We start from the raw sequence: 15,892 nt of genomic DNA, 5'->3' as shown, positions 1-15,892 counted from the left end.
AATGGCAGAATCAATTTGGATGGACTTGGTTATTTGCTTCAGGGAATGCAAAAGATCAGATTCTGTAAAGTACATTATAAACTGCAGGCCTGATGTAAGAGTAAAGGTTTACTAAATTATTATTTGAAATTGATAAGTAGTAACAAACCAGAGTAGGTAAAATGTCGACACTTAAAAAAATTTCTTTTGTCATAAAAATGCAATTACTGAAAATAAATTGAAGTGCAGTATTTTTCTTCTTAAAAGGTTTTTTTTGTCCATGTTTGTTTAATTTGTTCATTATCTTGAAAACAGCAAGTACTTTTTCTTTACTACATTTGTACTGAATATTTGGTTTGATCAATTTGCTTTTTAACAAACAGAAAATGACAAGAAAAAAATGTGAGTATCCCTATCATTCTTCTACAGATGTGAATGCATAGTAATTATAGATTTAATTTAAGAGATTAAAACTGGACTGATAAATGAAGAGCTTTTTAAAAACAAGTAATTCTTATAATAATTAACTGAAAGAAAACCCATGTTTAATTTGCTTATTTTGTGCTGCTTTCTGTGTTAAAGAAAAGAGTCAGTTTTAGTATTCATCTCACACTGGCACAGCTCTGTCTTTGTGTTTCTTTTGCACCATCTACAAAATTGGAGTGCTGACACGATTTTGTGCTTTTTGAAACATCTACAGGAATATGAAGCACACTGGGTGCTTTCAAATAACAGACCATAGAGACTTCAGTTATGTACAATCAATGAGGTATCCCAAGTCTGTAGAGACTTAAAAATATGGCTTTAATCTTGCTTTGTCTGCAGCTTTTTGTTGTTTTGTTTTGGTTTTATTTGGTTTTTTTGTTTGTTTGGTTTTTTTCGGTTGGTGGTTTGGGTTTTTTATTTGTTTGTTTGTTTGGATTTTTTCAAAAATGCTGCTTTCTTCACAAAGGATGTTGAAAGCATACATACATTTATGCACATGTTGATTTGGTGTTACAATCACACGTCACAGAAAGCCCAAAAGAATATTTATTTATCTTACTGCTTGCATTAGGGTAGGATCAATAGATGACTAAGGCTCCACAACCTCTGTGCAAAGCACTACACATATATAATGCAAAAGTCTCCATCCCAGCTACTTAAAAGTAGCAAATAGCAGGAGGGAAAATTGAAGTAGCGAGAAATTGTATTAGTTGGTTAAAGTCACACGTTACTATTACATCAGGGAGAAGAGGGTGCAGTGATACTACAGGGGGTCATGGCTTTAAACTGAAGCAGGATAATTTAGATTAGATATTAGGAAAGTAATCTTTACTGTGAGGGTGGTGAGGCACCAGAACAGGTTGCTCAGAGAAGTTGTGGATGCCCCATCCCTGGAAGTGTTCAAGGCCAGATTGGATGGGGATTTGAGCAACCTGGTCTAGTGATAGATGTCCCTGCCCATGGCAGGAGGGCTGGAACTAGACAATTTTTAAGGTTCCTTCCAATCCAAACCATTCTGTGATTCCATGAAAAAAAACATCTCAAATCTAAGGGATCAAAGCCCTTTCTCTTGAGCAGTATGAATATAGTGTTTGGTTTCTGACAACTCATTGTGTGAGCACTGAACTACCTTTAAGTCATTTGGCTAATCAAGCCATTTCTCTTTCAGAACAATACTTCTCATTTTCCTCTCATGGTTCAAAAAATACCGATAAATAACTGCGTATTTATTTCTGGCAACCAAAGGACATTCATAATGGAAGGACCTTAAAAAAGGTGGTTCAAACAGAGATCATTCTTCACAGCATTTAACACAGGAAGCTTGTATGGACAGAGTATGTTCAAGCATATGTGATGTTTTAAAATCTGATTAATTACAGAAAAGAGAATATGAAATCTTAAGTGGTTGAAGGCCTGAAATGCGTATACACACTTTTTTAAAAGACATCGAGTTCTGGTGAAACCAAGCTTTCCTTATATAGATTTTCTTTCATACCTTCTACAAGTCTGCTTCATGCAATTAGAGAAAAATCTGTCTGTATTGCTCTCATCTGCTGTCTTATTGCAATATCACTTCTATTACATCTTGGCTTTTACTCTTCCCCTTGTTATTCCACTCTTAGGCTTGGGAAAATCTTTCCACCATGATGTGAAACAGCTCTACCCCAGCCTTCCTCCCCCCTCCCTCCCTCTGCCTTTGTTGCATGGTTTCCAAAACACCAGGACCAGGCAGTGGTAGGGAGCTGATAGACCTTCCTTTCTCCAATTCCCAGTCCTATACCACCTCAGAGCCTGGAAGAGCTGCACGCATCAGTGATGCACATCAGTGTTGCACCTGACCCTGATTGTGAGGTCTGATCCCTTATTGTGATGTTAATTAGTACTATCCTGTATTAATTTTTTAATAACAAAAATAAGGAAACCTTCTTTTTATCTACTGCTGTCACACTGACCATCACAGTCAAGGGGGGCAACATCACATTTGTAAACTGAGATAATGCTTTGGCCTTGTGCAGAGTGTTAATTCTCACTACCTGTAATTGATTAGCGACTTCTTATTTCATTTTAGTAAATGTTGGCATACTAACAACTAAGCATTCTGCCTTTAATCAGATGTTCATTTATCATATCACATAATAAAATATCATTTTTCCTTACCACAGTTACCCATTCTGCTTGAAAAAGGTATTTTGTCCATTTATTTGACTACGGATTCCTTAGCATTTCTTGTTGATTGAATGTTGGCATTAACTGTAGAAGCAATGCTTTATTCTAATTTTAATACTGAATAAAATTTTAATGCATTTATTCTGCAAGCATCATGTCTAACTTGTCATAAACTTTGAAGTATATTTAATACAAGAGAACCTACTGGGAGTCAGGCTTCAACCTGACTGATGTACGCGTGAGTGCACTGGCTTATACATGTGCAACTGTATTTGTTTTGTAGGAAGACCTCTGGACTTTAACACTCTTTTATTTTGTCTTTTGTAGAGGAATTAAAGCCTGCACACCAGGTAATGTTTTCTGCCTGCAGATAGCAAGCTGGAATTGGCATACAGGAGTAATCTCATTTGGAAAACTAGTCTGTATTCTTGCCATGACACCTGACATTTACTTTAAATGCACAGGAGTATGTCTCCTGTGTTTGAGAAATCTCTTTGATTTCCAGAGCAATAATGTAGGACAGCTAATATGCTCTTTAGTTCTATAAGGGATATGATTATTCCTGTCTGCTTGTTCATTTATACTTTGTCTCATATAATCACTTGTCTCTCTTCCCTGTTCCAGGAGGTGCATGATTTACATGTCAAAAATCAAAATAAATCCTGAAAACTGCATCTCTGTTCCACTTGCTATACCCAACATAGGCAACTCTACACTAGAAAGGTTTGTTTTGCATTCTGCTTTTAAAAATTATTGGTTCCATATTGAAACCACTTTTCTGTAAACTATTACTTACAGCATTCAATGGCTCTATTTACCATGAATGCTCCAGCTTTACAGTTTGTAAACAATTGAACTATCAGGAGAGAGGAAGTATTCAAAGGCTCAGACAATATCTAAAAATAGTGGTGCCCCTAAGCCATGTTTTGAAATATCAATACACAGACAGCTAGTAGCAAGCATCCAAAATTACTTTATAGAAGACAGTTTTGAAACATGAAGTGGTCTGTAATATCTGTCTTATTTAGAATAAAAATTATTACCTTTAGTCATGGTTCAAATGCTGTTTATTTACATATAAATATTTGTATATATTTCAGATACTCGGTCACATTGAAAAATAGGTGTAATATTTCTGTCGAAGCACTCTTATCAAATAAGCTGAAATCCCAGTTTCTAAGAGATGGCTGGTAGCATACAAAATACAATTTAATCTGGATATCAACTGCAGAGAGAATAGCTATCAGGCATCACTAACTTTACAGCTCTGTGCAATAGTACAGTAGGATTTCAAAAAAACTCAGGGCTTTGTTTTTAACCAATATTTTTCCTATTTTGAATACTTACAGCTAAGGTTGTTCATTAAAACCAAAAACTCAAAACCTCAATATTTTTGAATTCAAACATTAGAGTTTTCTTGGTTTTTAAACCATGCAAATAAACCATTAGGGAAGTTACTAATGAGATCACATTAATGATGACCTCAAACACCCCTGAAGTTCATGCCTTTGTACACATAATAAATCTGTAAACCTCATGTAAAGTTATTACACTCTGAAGAATATATAGCTTGAATATAAAGAAAAAATAATCTTTAAAGACATCTTTATTTTTCCACCTTGCTATTAATTTTGTTGTACATGAAGGCTACAAAAGTCCTCTCTAAAAAAAAAAAAAAGATAAAATTGTTTTATGTATGAATCCATTACCTAATTGAAAAAACTACTCAATTTTTTCAAAAAATCTATTCTGACCAGCTCAATTACCACATATTCAACAGTGTGGAAAGGACCAAATGCCAGTGAACGCAATTCCCCCTGTATTTCTTTAACCCTCCCAAATTTAATTTCTCATTCATAGGATCCAATAATTCTATCACTTCAGTGACTCCACAGTCAGTCAGACAGAGCCAGCATGCAGGGTACAAATGTCTGCATGTGCCAGGGATGCCTTGGGGGTAAAGCAGCTGTTTACAAAGTGCATCTCAAAAGCAATATAATGGGTCTCCTAAATACAGGACTCTATTGATGGAAACACGGTTCCTAAAAAAGAAAAAGAACTTTATTTTGACCTCAAAATTGTGTTAGCTATAAACATAATTGGCAGCATGAGATCCACAAAAACACTAGAATAAATCAAGTTTTAACATAATGAAATATTTAGGGCTGAGCTGATTACTCATTTCTGCTCAGTAGTGGAACAGGTTCACAGTCCCACTTTCCCATGTGAAATGAAATATGATTCTGTGTAAGTTGATTAGTAATAATTACAAGCCAATATTCTTCTACCTCCTGAACAGCAGGAGACTTGTGGTGTCAACTGCAGATTTTCTGTGCTCTAATGATTCACACACAATATATGCAAGTTGTCTGTGTGTCCAGCACAGATTCTGCGATTTATCTAAAAATTCATGTAGACAGATTGATTTCCAAATTTCAGTAGGAGTTAAAAGCTACAGGATGCCTCTTGAATTATGGAGTCCAGTAGAGCAAGTCAGAGACATTACAATAGAATTTCTTTCCTTAAATCTCAATTGAGCAAATTATTTTTTTCTTTCCTCTCTTTATTTTTTTCAATAATGATTAACAAATCATTGTTTTCACCACCAAACTTGTTCTTGCAGTTCAGTTTTATTTCAAACATCAATTTATTTATGAGTTGATTTGAAGAAAAGACAGGGGAATTTATTATGACTCTCTCTGTTGATTAGAGAGAAAAGGAAAAGAAGTCCAAAAGGAGGGTGTTTAAGCACTGAGTCTGGTTGTCTGGAATTTGTGCCATCTCCACATCTGGTGATAGTCACAGCCTCACTGGGCAAGACCCTCAGCAATCTGATCTACCTTGAAATTGGCCCTGTTTTGAGGAAGATGGCTGGATGACGAGGACTTAATTTATAAAATTATTTTCCAGATGACAGCCCTTAAGCCATAGTACCTTTACTGTAGGAATTTCATTATTCAGTCTAATTTTCAATGAATAATTACCATAGCTGTCTTACATATTTTAAATAAAGACTAAAAATCTTAGATCTTAAATCTAGATAAGAAAGAAAATAATTCTGAGAAAACCATTTCAGGTTCCACTGGATTATTTTACACATCTACCACTTCATTTTCTCACTGCACCACAGTACAGTTGTAACAGAAACCAAAATACAATAAGATGACATCTTTCCTCTGTGGAAACTTTGTATTCTCACTTTTATCACAAGAAAGAAATGCTTTGAAATATGACCTGAGAGCAGCCAATGACAAATTATTACCCTTGCATACTAAAGATTTTGAACAGTTCCACATTTCTATGCGGGAAGGGAGAAACAAATATGACATTTTATGTAAACTATGGCAGTCAATGCAAGCAAAATATGTGTTTCTGTGTTAAATACCAGCATTTCTAATATTGTAAAGTTGTAAGAATATTAACTGTGGTTGTGAATTATTCACATTTTACCCAATTATTTTAGTTAAAATTGAGTCAGCCATGTACCAAGAGCTATGCTTCTACATTCATATACACAGATATACACCAGCACAGGATTAATATTCTCTATCAGTACTTCTTCGTCCTTGGTTTTGGACACTGCTTTGTCAAAACAAACTCACACATACATTAAGAAAACAGAGTAAGACTTCACTGGGTATTACCATGATTAGTGGGAACCATTTTACAGCTAACACCAGTAAATATTAACACTAGTCAAGTGAGATGAATTGAAGAAATTGTATACAACGTATCACCATGACAGGTATACTCATCTCCATGAAAACCAAACCTTTCAGCGTAAGTATCAAGAAAGGATCAGCACTAATTTGAAACTATTTATTGCTTCATCTCACAGACTGAAACACTGTGGTACGCAAAATCACATCTAGTGAACAGCTATGTGTATGTGGGTAGTTCAGTGGTATCTGAGAGCTCTACAGGCAGCTTCAACAGAGAATCATCTTACCCTTCCACAGAAATGGTCCGCTGCAAGCTCACTGTGGGTGGACGCGTTGCAGTGCTGTGCTGGGAATGACTGTATGACCAAGGGAGAATAAAGAAAAGCATTTGTTAAAGAAATAGAAGTTTCCTATGTTCTTATTGTGTCTAGCAGTTTAGCTAATGGCAAAACAGATACAACAATCAGATTGTTTTACATGTTTCAAGAATTTTGACTTTGGTGATGCTCGTTTATTCAAAAAAGGGCTCAATCATACAATCTCTCTTCTTTAAAATCAGCTTTTATTTCTCATTAAGAGCAGGCAATTAAGAGAACAATATATTTCTTATTCTGTTTTTTAATCTATAATATATATATACACACACACAGAGTTTAGTAACTTAAATGCTAATTGTTCTGTTAAATATACTAAACATAAAATGCAAATTTAATTTCGGAGCAGAAGGTAAAACAGCAAATGATAATATTATCAATCTAATTATCAGTGTTTCTCAGGCAGAATTCTCAGTTGAAGAGGATATTCACTGTTTAAAATTGCACCAGGATACAACTTCAACACTAGCTCTGTCAGGTTTTAAGTAGTTTGAGTCTTTCCACATGGAATTTTATCAATCTAAGACACAACATTTAGAAAAAAACATATTTTCTAAGCAAAACACAGACTCTGTAAAAAAAAAGTCTTTTTGATTGAAAACCCTGAGGTCTAATGTCTTCTCATATGTTATAGTGACATGATGAAGAAACATAAAAAAATAATTACTATGTTAAAACTACTCAATATGCATTAACTAATGTCTTGTACTATTGTATAATGATATTGTAAATATTAGTGGATAACAACACAGCATCAGTCAAAGGCAGTTTTGTGATAATAAATTGTATTCCTTATCCAAGACAATCTGTTTAAATAAAATATTAAAAAGCAGAAGCATCTGGGTTATCTTCTGATTAGTTTAAATGGTTACAGCATGTAGTGAGGCCCCAGTATTTATAATGCAAAGTACACATTAAAAATAAATCTTTAGGTCAGTTTTATATCACTGATTCTACTAACTGCAGACTTTGTCTTGCTTTCAAGCTTTGTATACATCTCAACCTGTTTGTTCACTAGAAGCACACCTTATTTTCAATAAAAGCTACTTCATCTGACATTAGTGAGCAACATATCTATTTTACATGCATTTCATACTGTAGCATAGCCAATACTATCTGACAGAAAAGATGTAATTTTTTTATGTGTAGCACACAAAAGAGTTGCTATCATGCCACAGGACAAACCAAAGATCTGCTGCTTCCTGCTATTTCCTTTTGTCACCATTGTGCTTGTGTTTTATGGTATTAAACTTCTGTACTTATTCTTACTCCAAGAAGGTTTTAGAAAGTTTTTGAAAAAGTATATTGCCCTACCAAGAAGAGCTAAAGAGCTTTTTATCTGTTTTATAGTAAAATATATTCAGGAGTACCATGAGTTTCTGGCACCACGGCATGAACAGAATAGTTGAGTTGGACAAACACTGCAGAATATTTTAAGAATATTTGTTAAAATTTCACATTAAGTTTACATTTCAAAAATTATTTAGCATGTGTATTTTAAACTACCTTTTTAAATACTGTTTATGCATTTTTAAAAATCTAAAGTTTGGATTGTAGTTTGTCTTCTGTCACTCTCCTCTCCCAACTGGGGAGGGAATATACATCCTCATGTTCCCGTACTGGTGTCCTGTGCAAAATTAATAAGGAAGGGAACAGCCTCCTCTCTTAATTTCTCCCCTGTACACGAGTCAGAAGTGGCACAGCAGAGCCATAACTCCTCCACCTTTTCCCTGTGCAGCTTGACTCTTGGAAATCTTATTCCCTGAAGCTGAAGAGATGCAAGAATATGGTTGGTATAAGGAACAAAAACCCAGTAGAGAGGAGGGATAACGAGGTATGTCACAAGCCTCTAATCACATTGTACATCAAGGTCTGTTCCAAAGAGGAGAATGGAAAAGCTGTGCCTGAGCTGTGCTGCTGATGCCAAACCCACAGTAAGACTTTAAACAAACAGTTCATATCCTTGCAACAGATGCTACATATTTTGTGGGGAAACAAAATCTATTAACAAAGCATGGCAAGGTAGCAATCGAAGGTTTGATGGAGGAATTCGGTTTATTTCACAAATGTGTAGTGTTACAGTTTTCAAAGGAATGTTGCCTCAGGAAATGGAAGCAGAGGAATGACAGTTGATATGGCACTTTGCCTTAAAGCTTTTAAGCCATCTCTCCTTGTTTCAAGATTTCCTCCTTACTACCCCTACAACATAACTTTTACAAACAGAGCCAAAATATCCATCCAAGCACAACTGCCCAAATTATCTTGAATTTTGAAAGCTTTTTTTCTTTTCACAAAAAATATTTCAGTATTGCCCTGTATTTTTATTACAGTAAATTTATTTGTGTAACTCTGACCAGCTTCAAATAAGCAAAATTACAAGAGTAATAAAGGTAGAACTTTCAGCTGCTACATACTAAAGCCAAATAATTTCCCATTTATCTACAGAATTAGTAACCGAAGATGATCACCAAGCCATATTGAGTCGTAAGCACTTGAGATGCGACTGTTCACATGTTGCAAGTTAAATTAAAAAAGGGACTACATTCAACAAGGCTATTATTGCTCCTGCACAGAGATTCAAAATGAGGAAAGGAACTGGTCTGATCACTGTTATAGACTCCTAGGTCCCACAGTAATGCTGCATTTTACTGATGAATTCAACTACGTTGGAGGATTGATACTTAACAGAGGCCACTGTGCAAAACTTGAAGGTTATAACCTCTCTGTTTCTAAAAATTTTACATAATGGATGAATAAAACTAAAAATTTTGCCACCTTCTACTCACAATAGTCCTTACAGAATTAGTAAAACTATTAGATTTTAATAAAAAATCTCTGTTTGACATCACACACTTTTCTTTAACATGGAACAAACTACCTTTCTCAACACAGACCTGTCGAGACCTAAAACTGGTATTGACTGGACTCTTATAAATTTATTACTGGATTTCACTATTTGTGTATGTTTAAAAAAATGGACAACCTTTTATAAATGCAAATTATTATTGTTTAAAACATTTTATCTCTATTTAGATAGGTTGATGAAAATGTTATTATCTCTCTAAGGAAATTTATTGTTGAAACATAGAACTGAAATGAGAGCAAACAGCATTTCTGGAAGTGATTAGGAGCATCAAATTACTTGATTTTGGGAGTCCAGCCTAAAACATTTCAAAATTCTGATTTTCCAAAAGAGGATATTCATCCCTTTCAGAAGACAAGGTGTGCAACATCTCAGCAGAAGAGTAAGGTACCCAAAATTCACTGACCACTCTTCTCAGCCACTTAGGAAATCATGCTGTGCCACCACATCTGCTTGGTAGCTATAAAATCATAGAAATAATAGAAAGGCTTGAGTTGGAAAGGGCCCTAAAGATCATCTAGTTCCCCTCACACCGTATTGTTATGACTGGGGCAAGAAGAAGCAGCAAATTAACAAAAGGATTATCCAGACAGGCTGTCAAAAGAATATTCAAAGGGAAAAGCAGATCTTGGGAAAACAAAACACGTTTCAATGCTGGAGTGAAAAAAAAGACTAGGATAGTAATATTTTCCATTCATCACATGCTCTACTGAGTAATGTAATCCCATGAAAAGTATGAATTATATGAATGATTTCAATTCAGTATTCTCCTGAAATTACTAAATCTCCTAAGCACTAGGTGCCATCAGCATCCCTCACTGGAATGACTACATCACCATGCGAAGCTGTGCAAGGAACCTTACAAACCACACCTTCCAAGCGAGGGTTCAGTTATCTGCAATATTCCACCCATTCAAAACTTCTTCTAGTCCTAGGGATTTGTGACACTGTTCAAATAGAGGCTCATCTTCTTTCATGAAAATAGTTCAGAACTGGTGAGATGAAAACTCATTTTTTGTACATAATTATAAAAATCAATTTTGATGCTTGATACAAGTCTATGCCTTCTCAGGTATCATCATGAATCTAATGACACCTAAAATTCCAAAACACAGTTTAGTCATTGCTTGACACAAGTGGCTATCCAATCGGAGATTTTCCCTAAAGAAAAGAATCTCACATTCTGTAAAATACCAATTTTAACTTAATTGCATTTTATTTCAGTTCATTGAGACAAGGGGAATATACTATTCTAGTAAGACAAATCATAAGAGTGAAGGAACAAAGAATGAGACTATAAATTAATAATAAGGGACAAAACTGGAAGCAAAGAATCCAACCTTTCTTTTGTAATGGGTTCAAATTGCTTTTTGTTTTAAACTTATTTCTTAGGCAAGATGTGACATTTCATGACTTCATTAAATACTTAGAGCAGCCTGGTGTCCACATATTTTTAAAAATATTTAGTATGAAAATAATAATATAAATAAGTATTACAGTAACCAAAAGGTGAGTCTCCTTAATTTTAACTATGTTCTAGTCCAAGGATGCTCTAAAGGCACTTCGCTGTGTGGGTGATCCTGAAACTGGAGGTCCCCTCTAGGGACCACATGAACTACCACCTTGCTTTCCCAAATGATACTTTCACCAATACACAGTATACCAGTGAAACTTCTATCTGGGATGAAACAGTCATGTTAGGGATATATTTAATGTGTTTTAAACTTCTATAATGCAAAAATACTGACAAACCATGAATAAGACCGATCACAACAAATGACACTCAAGTCACTTCATCCCAAAGTCTGCCTGTTGCATTGACAGTAGAAGAAAGATGGTTTTTACAATTTAAATTTTTTCCTGATTTTTTTTATTTGGAAAAAACCAAGACACATTGTCTTTAAAAACAGAGTACTAGAAAAGTCTTTAGCTTTCCTGTCCCAACCCACCTGCTATCAACAAAGAACAGTTGTCCTCTATTTGCTATAGCCCTGATTTAGGAAACCTTTTATTTTCATATATCTTTATTTTGACTAGTCAAAACTTACAGCTTAAAAATTATTTGCTTCCTAAATCAATTGACCTGCAACTTCTCAAAAAGAAGCAGGAAGCAGCCAGTGGCACAGGCCGGGTAGAGACCTTTCTGAACACTGGCTCCAGAGCAGCGTTCTTCAGGTCCCAATTCTGAAACTGCCACACAGAAGAAAAGTATACAAACTCCATTTGTCTATCAATATGTTCTCTGCAGGAAAAAAATCCAAAACAAATGACAAAAACACCCCATGAATCTAGAGCTCTGAGTTAGTCTTTGTTATTCACAATATTAAAAGAAAAAGGAGTGATAATACAATATTGGAAAAATTCCACTGGAGACCAGTAAAGGGAACACTAATACTGTTTGATTTTATGATGTATTCTCAGCATGTTATTTCCTTATGTCAAGGACTGAAGGTAGCACTGCAGTTGTTTATAAAGCTTCTAAGCCTTTGCTTTGATGGATAAAAGAGTTTAAGAAGGCAACATGCTTTAATACCACTAATGTGGAGTTTTAATTCAACTCAGTGAAGTGAAACCAGCTTTTCCTGATGCTGCCAACAGCTAAACTTCTAACTTAAATGAGTTTTTGCTCTCCTATGGGATTAATTAGAAGACCAGAGATTGCTTTTTTTGGTATTAATTTCATCTCAGCTGCAAACAGTTTGATAATATCCAGTACTGACAGTTACTGACCCATATTAGAAGTGTCAAACTAACCAGACAGTCTCCCATCAGATGCAAATAGAAAACTTCAGAGAATAAGATTTTCAACCCTGATACATTCAGATCACCCTCAGGTAACAAAGCCAAACATGAGATGTAAAATAGTTTTCATGCACAGGCACATGCAGGGAAGATTTTAGCAACATAACTCAATTTTTAAAATGGCATCTGTACGTCTGTTCTACAAACAGCATTGCTAGGCTAAATATCTACCTCGTGGAAAACAGAAGAGAAAAAAAAAATGAAAGATTAAGTGCTCACTCCTTTTCTTCCTTCCCTGCCTCTCTTGCTTCCTCAAACAGTATTCACACAGAAGTGGCTAGTTACATTCTGTAACTTAAAATATTTGAGTTGTTGCAGCATTAAACTAGCATCATACAACAACAAGAAAGAATGCAAGGTGAAACTGTGACTCATAGGTATGCTTCAGCTCCTGGAATAAAGCTAATTATCCACCTTTGTTAGCAGTGTGCTTAAATCAGTAACTATCTTCAAAGTGGTGAAACATCCACTGACTTCAAAACTACTTCCTTATGGCTGAGGTAATTGCAGAAGATAATGATAACCTTTCAAATATAAAAGTATGCTTATTTGAGAGGAACTTTTATTTCAGCTTGAGACTATAGTACTTAATACAGCTGAAGACATTTGGAATGAAGTGAGGGGAAATGAAAGTAACTAGAAATGCTGTTTAAAGGAGTAGAGTGGACTGGATATACTTTTGATGCAGTTCCACATATAGGGTTAATACAAACTCATTTGTATTAACGAATAAGAAATAACATTAATACAAACTTAAAGTACCCATGTAGGGTTAATACAAACTTACACAGTACTGTGAAGAACACAGCATTGAGTAAACTAGGCATACCAAGTGCAAACTATTAGAAAAAATACTGTGACAAATTGATACAAACTAAAGAGGAAGAAATTTTAGGAATCATTAAGACCTTGCTTCTTGGGAGATTCTTCTGTTCTAGATGTCACTGTTATATACTGATTTATTTTATGACCTACTTTTAAAAATTTTATTTTAACTCCTACCATTTATCCCATCCTCAACTTACTATGTTCCTTGTTCATATCTTCATCTTCTACTTTGGACAGACTTGGGTTTTTAGAAGTGGGGTGCCTAATTCTGCATATCATTCCAAGACATTCTATTACAGTAATAAAAAAGTAACCTCAAGTCTTCCTACCAGCCTCTCAGGTATAATATTACTATTGTTGTTATTATTGTTATCATTATCATTTCTGATACTGTAATGAATATAAGGAACTATAAAGCTCCTTCTGGGAGATGAAATATTCCTTTATGAAGTCAGTTTGAAAATTATACCAGCTGAGGACTGAGGTTTAAAAGTCAAAGTATTTGCAAGAAGTGAAAAACATGCAAGTCTGCAGAAAAAAACAAAGGATAATGGTAGAAGAAGGAAAATCCAACATTCTCAGCCACTTAAGCAATACTAGATGGAAATAATCCATGAACATAACAACCTAGGTTGGCTTTTATTACAGTTGTGGAAGAGAACATAGCTCTACTTTCATGAATTTAAATAGAGAGCATTTATTCAGAAATTACAAAAAACTTCCTGATGCACTTTGCATGATGTCCCAAGTACCTACAGGTGGTAGTATCTGGTACCAGGTCTGATACAATGCTGAGCTTTCAGCTCCTCATGGAGAAAGCAGCTGTCACCCTCCTTCCTACTCTTTGACACAATGCTTATGTAGTTCAGCATCACTAAGGTTTTCTGCCATGCTGCTACACTTAAATGTTGTACCTCATTTACTGTTCACTACGACTCCTAATTCTCTCTGGTGTTAGTGCTTTCCAAGCATTACCACTCCAATGAATTGCAAAAGGTGTAAGACAATTGGAGATGGTTTGATTTCTGTGTGACAGAACAACAGCCACTCTTATTAGGTAAAAAGAAATCATCTTCCTCAAAGAATAACACAAAGTACAGTACAGAAAAATGTCTTAATCAGTCAAGTCTTCAGTGATATAACAGAAAGAAAGGTGTACTTTAGAAAAAAACTTCTATTAGGGTTGTCTGGAGACACTAAATAATCTGAACACGTTGAAACAGTTCAGAGGCAGACTGCCAAAGATTGTGGCATTGGAAAGAGTCATTGGCTTCTTCCAGTCATTCTATAAGGCTGGAAGGAATTATTCAGCTTTTCACTCATTTTATATACATGTATTGGGTTTACATGACAAGGTTTTCATAGCAGGCTACAGGGGTATCTTCTGTGAGAAGCTTCTGGCAGCTTCCCCCATGTCTGACAGAGCCAGCGCCAGCCAGCTAAGTCCATCAGCACCACTGGTAGTGCCTCTGGGATAGCGTATTTAAGGGGAAAAAAACTGCAGCCAAAGAGAGAGGTGAGAATTTGTGAGAGAAACAGCCCTTCAGACACCCAAGTTCAGTGCAGAAGGAGGAGGAGGAGGTGCTTCAGGCGCTGGAGCAGAGATTCTCCTGCATTCTGTGGTGCAGACCATGGTGAGGCAGCTGTGCCCCTGCAGCCCGTGGAGAGTCATGGTGCAACAGAGGTCTACCTTCAGTTCATGGAGGACCCCATACTGGAGCAGGTAGATACCCAAAGTAGGCTGTGACCCCATGAAAAACTCACACCAGGGCAGGTCTGCTGGCAAGACTTGTGACCCTGCAGGAGACCCACGATGGGGCAACCTGTTCCTGAAGGACTGAACCCTGGGGAAGGGATTCATGGAAAGGACGTGTTTGGAGCAGTTTGTGAGGAACTGAAGCCCTTGGTAAGGACCTATAAGTTGGAAAAGTTCATGGAGGACTGTTTCCATTAGGAAGAATCTCATGCTGGAGCAAGGGAAGAGTGTGAGAAAGGAGTTGCAGACATAGCATGTGATGAGCTGACCACAAACCCCCATTCCCCATCTCCCCTGTATGGCTCAGGGGAAGGAGGTAGAGAACTTGAGAGTGAAGTTGAGCCCGGGAAGAAGAGAGGAGTGGGGGAAAGGTGTTTTAAGGTTTGGTTTTATTTCTCATTACTCTACTCTGATTTAATTGGCAATACATTAAATTAATTTCACCCAGTTGAGCCTGCCTTGCCTGTGATGGTAACTGGTGAGTGATCTCTCCCTATGTTTATCTTAACCCAGAGCCTTTTCATTATATTTTCTCTCTCCAGCCCAGTTGAGGAGGAGAGGGATAGAGTGGCTCATGTGGGCACCTGCTGTCCAGCTAACATAAAGCCAGCACAGTCAGGATTTTTCCTATTACAAATGAAAAGCGAGAATATGTGCATACATATATTAGTCTTTTGCAGAGAGTACGTAGCACAATTTCCATCAGTAACTGTTTTGTGGCAGCTGCAACACACAGCATTCACCACTGTCCACATGTGATGTATTTCTAGAGCTGTGCATTACTTCCATAATGAAGCATATCATTGCACAGAAAACCTACTGGGTTTCTGTGCAAGTAACAACACAAATATCTGCACCAATATTGCTTTCCAACTTAAACAAATGTTGAAAGACATTTGCAAGGACTTGAAAAAAAATATCCACTTTTAAGGAACTTTGAATGGCAAAACTTTGATATAAATAAAGGAATATCTCA

At 36.0% G+C, this 15,892-nt stretch overlaps 1 protein-coding gene across 8 annotated transcripts in view; it reads right to left on the bottom strand.

The window, feature by feature from the left end:
* The window catches only part of DLG2 (discs large MAGUK scaffold protein 2), a 999,038-nt gene that overhangs the window by 229,445 nt on the left and 753,701 nt on the right, over positions 1-15,892 (bottom strand). For 6 of the 8 annotated variants that reach the window (XM_018071067.2, XM_025894987.2, XM_018071060.1 and 3 more), the window contains one exon: positions 6,581-6,649. The exons of the other annotated variants lie outside the window; for them this stretch is intronic. In XM_018071067.2, coding sequence (XP_017926556.1) covers positions 6,581-6,649 — 69 coding nt within the window. The remainder of the gene's footprint in view (positions 1-6,580; positions 6,650-15,892) is intronic. 8 annotated transcript variants of the gene reach the window in all.

This window comes from Manacus vitellinus, unplaced genomic scaffold (genome assembly GCF_001715985.3).
Source record: "Manacus vitellinus isolate BGI_N305 unplaced genomic scaffold, ASM171598v3 scaffold_2_pilon, whole genome shotgun sequence".
NCBI classification, from domain to species: domain Eukaryota; kingdom Metazoa; phylum Chordata; class Aves; order Passeriformes; family Pipridae; genus Manacus; species Manacus vitellinus.
Note: the sequence above shows the minus strand (reverse complement) of the source record. Positions and strands in the feature narration are given on the sequence as shown.